General features: G+C 51.5%; 1 protein-coding gene across 1 annotated transcript; it reads left to right on the forward strand.

The window, feature by feature from the left end:
• Window positions 1-1,786: 1,786 nt before the first annotated feature.
• Window positions 1,787-5,263, forward strand: MIND_00982400 (CxC2 domain-containing protein; the record flags this gene model as incomplete). The annotated part of the gene is made up of 6 exons (XM_037366433.1): window positions 1,787-2,315; window positions 2,362-2,594; window positions 2,644-2,980; window positions 4,059-4,430; window positions 4,845-4,886; window positions 4,932-5,263. 6 exons carry the CDS (start codon window positions 1,787-1,789, stop codon window positions 5,261-5,263), a joined length of 1,845 nt encoding a protein of 614 aa, XP_037217845.1.
• Between the last annotated feature and the right edge of the window lie 1,377 nt (window positions 5,264-6,640).

Consider the following 6,640-nt stretch of genomic DNA (forward strand, 5'->3'; position numbering starts at 1 on the left):
AAAAGCGATATCGGCGTCAATCTCTGCGGGACAACGAGAATTGGTTGAGAAACTCGCGGATCATGGTCTCTGGCCCCCACTATCTCAAGGGGCGATATGGCACTGTGCTTGACTACATGTGGAAAACAACGCGACCTGACCCTCATTTGTACGGGCCAGACTACTCTCAGCTGATGCTACTGCTTGTTCTGGAAGCTGGTCAACAAGAAGTCCTGCTGCCCTACAACTACGTCGTAGAGGAAGAGACGTGGCAACTTCTACATGTCGCCAAGTTTCTCGGGGACGCCTGTGAGTTGATTAATGTCCGCGTCCGGCCCATTCCACCATCCGCGCCCACCCCCACGAATGACCCCGATCTCGAGCTTGTCGATGTGCCAAGAACGCCTACCCCGCCCCCACCGCCTGACCCGTTCCTCCAGATGTATGGCGCCCCGCCTCTCATCGATGAGCTAAACGGGGGTTGGTTGCTGCTGCCGCAACTCGTTGAAAAACGAGTAGACGTTCGGGTCGTAGATGATGCAGGCCTTCAATATGTTGCCCGACGCTTCTCCCGCCTCAATAGTCTTATGCGAAACCCACAAGACGCGGCCGCCAATAGCGTGGGGCACCTCTATCCTCTCGATAGGCCCTTGACACAAGAATCGATGGAACGGAATCTCATTGCATTCATCAAGGAGCCTACCAACAAGAAGATAGCTATGCCCGCGCCCGCTCTCGTCCCGTGTCGAACGACCGAATCAGGCGCATCTATTAGCGCTAGCCCGGGACGGGTCATTATTATCGGCCCGGATATTTCGGGATCCACGCAACGTCTTGGCCAGTATGCGCTTGTCTTACCGAGGGAAACACTACATTGGGAGCGGGTGGTTAAGGTGCAGTTTCCCGTAGAGCCGACGGGCCCATTTGGTGCCATGAATCGGCCACAAGAACTCTTTCATCTTGTGTGTTTGTGCCGAGCTGAGAATGAAGACATTGGCGATATCTTAGCAACCAACTTTAACTAGCATCATGTAACCGATACATTAGAAGTTATAAACACTTGTACAGACGACTACAAAATGTACATTATATTCCACTAAATCTCCAGATAACCCAAATCGGCTTCGATGCGTTGGCAAAGGGCGTCATGGCGTTGGGCAAGAAACGCTACTCGAAACTTCGTCGGGGAAGCATGGAACCAAAGGAGCAAGGCATCCAAGTGCTCGTCCGAATATGGATTCTCATTGGAGGCGGAGTCGAGGCGGGTCTGTGCTTCGGTTTGCGCGGCTTGGACAGCGTCGAAGTCTTGGGCGAGCTCGAATGCGTAGTAAGACGCTTCATAATTGGGTTTAGGAAGAACTGGTAAGCAATTGGTTAGGAATATTGAAACAACGATAATGATAATAACACACTGCTTGTGATAGTGTTATCGTTGTCGCAAACATATCGCAGCTCGCCGTTACGACTGGCATTGATTACTGTGGAGAAGGTAAGCGCAGAACAACGAGGAAACGCAGAGGACAGACACCAAGCAGCGGCAGTCGGGCCGAGGTCGAGATGCGCAATAGCTGCCATCACTTGGGCGTCGGAAGCCTCCATAGCGACGTGCCCGACGCGGCTGGTGAGCGGGGATGAAATAGTGGCGAATATCATGGCGAGGGAACGCGTGCGACATGGTGAGGAGTTGGTCGATGGGTAAGTCGTGAACAGGCTAGCCCTGCTGCACTTATATACCCTCACCACAGTAGGAGGACAATGCGGTGGGCGCATTGATGCGGTTGATTGCCACGGCTGGGCCTCAAGGCCGATGTTGATCACACGTGATGGCCAGCTCGGACCGAATGCCACCGAACGGTCGCAACACCTCCTCTCATCATGCGATTACCCACTAGCCACGTTCAAAAGCTTCAACGAGGAGAAGAACTCGGAGGTGGCGGGCACGAGCAGCTCTCGCCACTTCGCCATCGCAACAACCAGTCCCCTAAGAAATCTGGCATCATGGCCATCGGCAGCCGCGACCGGACTGCGGTCTTGCACCGTGCTCACAAACCTCTACGCTCGCCGACCAAGACTGCCACGACCAGCAACACCTGAAGCCCTGCCACAGCCAGATTTTCTAACCTATGAACCCGAACCCGATATACCTGGAGTTGCGTCTCAAAAACGTGCTGCTCAATTCTATAATTGGTCGCAAATGATGCCCAAGTTGGTGCAAGATTTGCTGGAGATTCAACACAAGACTGAATCCCTACGCTATATTGAACGGCTTTCCGCTCCCGTTCGTCACTGCCCCTGCAATAAGAGAGTGTTGAAGGTGACTCTGATACAATTTAACGGTGAGACTTTTGCGACATTCCTTACCCATTGTTAATTCCAATGTAGTCATCAGCGAAACCACGCTCCAGCTCTGCACCTGCAGCAACGCGGCTGCCCCGAGGCAACTACTTCGAGCTGGATTCTTTGCTTGCAGTCCGTGTAATCCAACACTCGCCGTCGACATCACTCTGCTTGACTTTGTGCGAAACCTGTTTCTGCACATTTCTCCCAACAACACAGCCTTTTGCCGTGCGCTTGAAGGGACACTGGCTGAACGAGGGCTAAGGCTCTTTAGCGGTGTATGTTTCCTTCTCGGTTGGCGATTTGAGCACGCTAATACTGGCACAGGAACTTCGCCTTCGATTCAACAACGCCCTACAATGGTATACTCAGGTCGTAGTAATGGCGCAGAAACACATCGACAATGCTCTTGTTGCTGCTCGTACACTCGCCCGAGATGCACACGATGCAGACACGGAGGCGCTGGTCCAAACAAGTGACGAGCGAGAGGAAATGGCCCCAGAGATGCCCCACCCACAAGTAGCATTCTCGTCTTGTGGCCAAAAGCGTAGTCGGCATGAACTTGATCGCGACGCAGAAGACTCTGAGGACGAAGCTCGAAAGCCACCATCCAATCCATTCCCCGACCCTCCTCCACGCTCCAGACCTAGCGACTACCTAATCAGTAAATGTCCAGCGTGTTTCGCTGGACTTAAACGCGATGCCACTCAAGTGTATGATGTGGCTGTCTGCATAGACGGAAACTTCACCCAGAAACGGCGCAAACAAGCCCGCGGAAGCGGTCCCGATCCCCCGAGAAGGCATCCAGATAGTGTCTTTATTGACAGGGCAACAGCTAATGCAATGGAAGCGTATGTCGAAGGAGTGAGAGCGCCGTCTGGCCGAAGCCAAAGGAAACGGGCTAAACCAATGGACGATCGCATGGAGGATGAAGAAGATGGTTACGAAGGCAACTTAAAGGTGCCGCGGTCAGCACTCAACGCCTGCGAAAAGTCATTCAAAGCCGCTGATGAGTCGCGAGAAGGCGAGCACTCGTTTCTTCACTGAAACGGGCCTTATGGCTCTCGTCTGCCGCCACGATGTCCCTTTATTTCTCGTCAATATGCATAGCGCTGGGGAGAAGCAATACTACGTCTTCCTCCTCATCGAACAGCTAATGCAACATCTGCCGCTGAGCATCAAACTGGGATTGCTGTACGATATCTCCTGCCTAACCGAGCGGTCTTGCGAGAAATGGGGCTTCCTGGATCGCTACAAGGACCGAATCGCCTGGGCCGTCTCGGTTTTCCACGCGTTTACCCACATCTGGGCATGTCAGCTCATATACCATCCCCAAAAGTGTGTGGGGTTTGGGGAGGAAAACGGAGAATGTGCCGAGCGAGTCTGGAATTCGATCTGCCACCTAATCGCTCATCTCCGCGTTTGTGGGGTAAGTCTGTCTTGTTTGTTGGGTCGATTACATCAACTAACTGTTTACAGGAAAATCAACGTGTCTTCGTGCTGGATCTCCAACTTGCACACAATACCCAGAGAACATTGCAATCTCTGGGCTCCTGGCTTCAACGCCGAACCCTTCATTGCGAGGCAAGCCTTCGAGAGGCGGAGAAGGCGCTGGAGGCCTGCCCGCTATCGGAGGCAGAGCTTCTGGCCAAATGGCAGGAACAGGTGGCATTTCAAACCCAGCCCATTTCACATTTGTCTTCCGAGCTCATGAAGCTTCAATCGTACTCATTGATCCCCAGGTCGGTCCAAAAACCAAGGGCAGCAAACAATCAATGCTGTCTTTGCCGCAGAACGCAGTATCGAAACGCTGAGCAGCAAGATTAGAAAGCTGGAGCTCTCTCTGGCCGAATTGACGGGGGACCAAGCTCTAGCACAGCAGGAGCGTCTTGCCGAGCTCGAGAGCGCCCTCCGCAAGGTCAAGAAGAACAAGCGGAAGAACGAGAACAAGCTAGGGACTGGCGACACGGCAACACTGAAGCTGCTTCGCTACAAGGAGTACTTCTCCGAGGTCGTGAATGCCTCTACTGGGCATGAGCGGATTCTCCAGAAGTTTCGCGCTCGCAAGATGGAGTTCGACCCCATTGAGCGTTCAGTGCGACGCTCCAGCAGCGGTACGAGGTTTCTTCCTGGATGATCTTCAAAAGTTGACAATAATTAGAGAAAAAGAAGAACGAGCATGCTGCTGCTGCGATTAAGAAACGCGAGCCTGGTTTGAAAAAACTAGTGAAAACTTACAACACTTCGGTCAAGAAGATAGAAAGACTCATCAAAAGTGGCAAGGCACCGCCCAAAGCCCTTGCTCCACTTGAGTTAGACGAATCGGACGTGTTCTCCCTCGACGCCAGCGATGCATTGTGGCTGGAGGTTGGACTTGGTGGCTTACCAGAGGACGGCGAACTTCCTGAGGCGTTAATTAACGCTGAGCTGAGGGGGTGGATTCGCGCTCCATCGCAAGCAACGGGCGATAGAAGAGTCAGAGCGGTTGAGACGCGAGCATGGACACCTGAGGGTGTGGTTTTCTACAGAGTGGGCAGCTCTTGGAGAGGCTTTGGCTAATTGTAACGAAGGTATGTTACTTAACTTTGTTTTTATCAAGTCCTTATTATCCTTAGAGCCCTTGGGTTATCAGCTTCTCTGTCGGCGTGAATTCCTCCTCGATCTATTATTGAAGTGGAAGCGCTCACTCGACTCGTTGGTCGTGCCACCTGGTGTCCCAGACTGGGGTCCATCAAGTGATGCGATCTTGAGAGCGCGATTAGCAAGGCTCCCTCCAGCAGAAACCGAGGATGGAGGTTCAGATTCAGGGAGTGAAGGAGTCTTGGAGGAAGATGCGGAAGATGATCCAGCACTCATTCCAGTTCTGAGCCTGTTGGATCGGGGAGTTGTAGAAGAAGATGGGGAAGCTGGAGGAGAAGAAGATGACAATGACTTTTTTATTACCTGAATGTATTCCCATAAGCTATGCTAAAAGCGTGTTCGTTCAGAGTGACTGAGGTCCCATGACCGCGACGCGACGCGACACGTCCCGTGACCGCGATACGATGATCGTGGGCCCCCTGGAGGAAAAGAAGTTTGCGCCCATGACCGCGACGCGACGCGACATATCCCGTGACCGCGACAGGATCGTGGGTTGTCTAGATAAGAAGAAGTTTGCTTGCTGGGACCCATGACTGCGACGCGACGCGACATGTCCCGTGACCGCAACACGATTCTGGGCCACCTGGATGGCTGTCCTGTGTATGATTAGTTTATGCCTGCAGATTATGTTGGAAAAAGGAATTAAGCCAACCATAAGTAGACAGTCTTATCTGTTCATAGATGTATTGTCTTACCTAAACAGCTTGTGACCGTGACGCGACGCGATGCGACATGGAGGGAGCCACTGTCCCAGCCAGGAGGGAGAGGATTGTTCCACAGGCCTGAGGGAAGCTGGGTGGATAGAACCCCAGGGTGTGCCTGTCCAGGGTGGAGAATGCCATGTCTGGGGGAGGGCACCTGTGGAGAATGCCATGGGGTGTGGATGAAGTCAAGGGAAGGGAGGCACAAACCATAGCTTGGCCTTCCTCCCTGTGGTACTATCCATTACCCTTCCCTCAGCTAAGTGGGACTATCCATCATGCCTCTGGAGATGCCTCCACCAGCCCTGCTGGCTCCACCATGGAAACCTCCACCAGCCCTCCACCCCTGGTGATGGAACTGTCCACCAGCCCTCCTGCCAGCATAATGGAACCCTCCACTGATCAACAATGATCATGTGAGGTGTTCAATTTCCTGTTATGGCAGGAGGGCAGATGATGATAGGAACCCGGTTTGTCAAAGCATCTTGCTGTGTCAGGCTGTAGCTCATGGAAGCTTTAGGCATCAATTTGATAGCTTTAGGTTCAATTCTTACTTGGTGCACTTTTTTTCCTTTTGCTACTGGTTTCTTTTCTGTTCATTCTAAACAACACCAGTCTGATGGTCAGCAATCAATAATCTAAATGAAAGCCACAATACAGAGTTCACAAGCAAGACCATCCAATATTAATGCTATAAAATATAAGTTATTAATCACATGTGTATAATGGTATATGATTATGTAATGAGACTATTAGTAGTCTTTTCTTTTATACAGAATTTAATTTTTTTTTCAAATAACGAATGTATTTAATAAGCTGATACTAGGACTATCATTAGGCTCTGTTGCTGGCTAGGGTAGTGAATAGAGTCAGGTCCACATGTAATGAGACTGCTTACTTATAAGTAAGGCTTCAGTTAAGTTTATTAATAGTAGCATTTAATTTTCTGAAGAAGCTATTCATTCAATCAGCTCATACCAGCT

The sequence above is a fragment of the Mycena indigotica genome (genome assembly GCF_014461135.1).
Source record: "Mycena indigotica strain 171206Taipei chromosome Unknown Mind.scaff0008, whole genome shotgun sequence".
NCBI lineage: Eukaryota > Fungi > Basidiomycota > Agaricomycetes > Agaricales > Mycenaceae > Mycena > Mycena indigotica.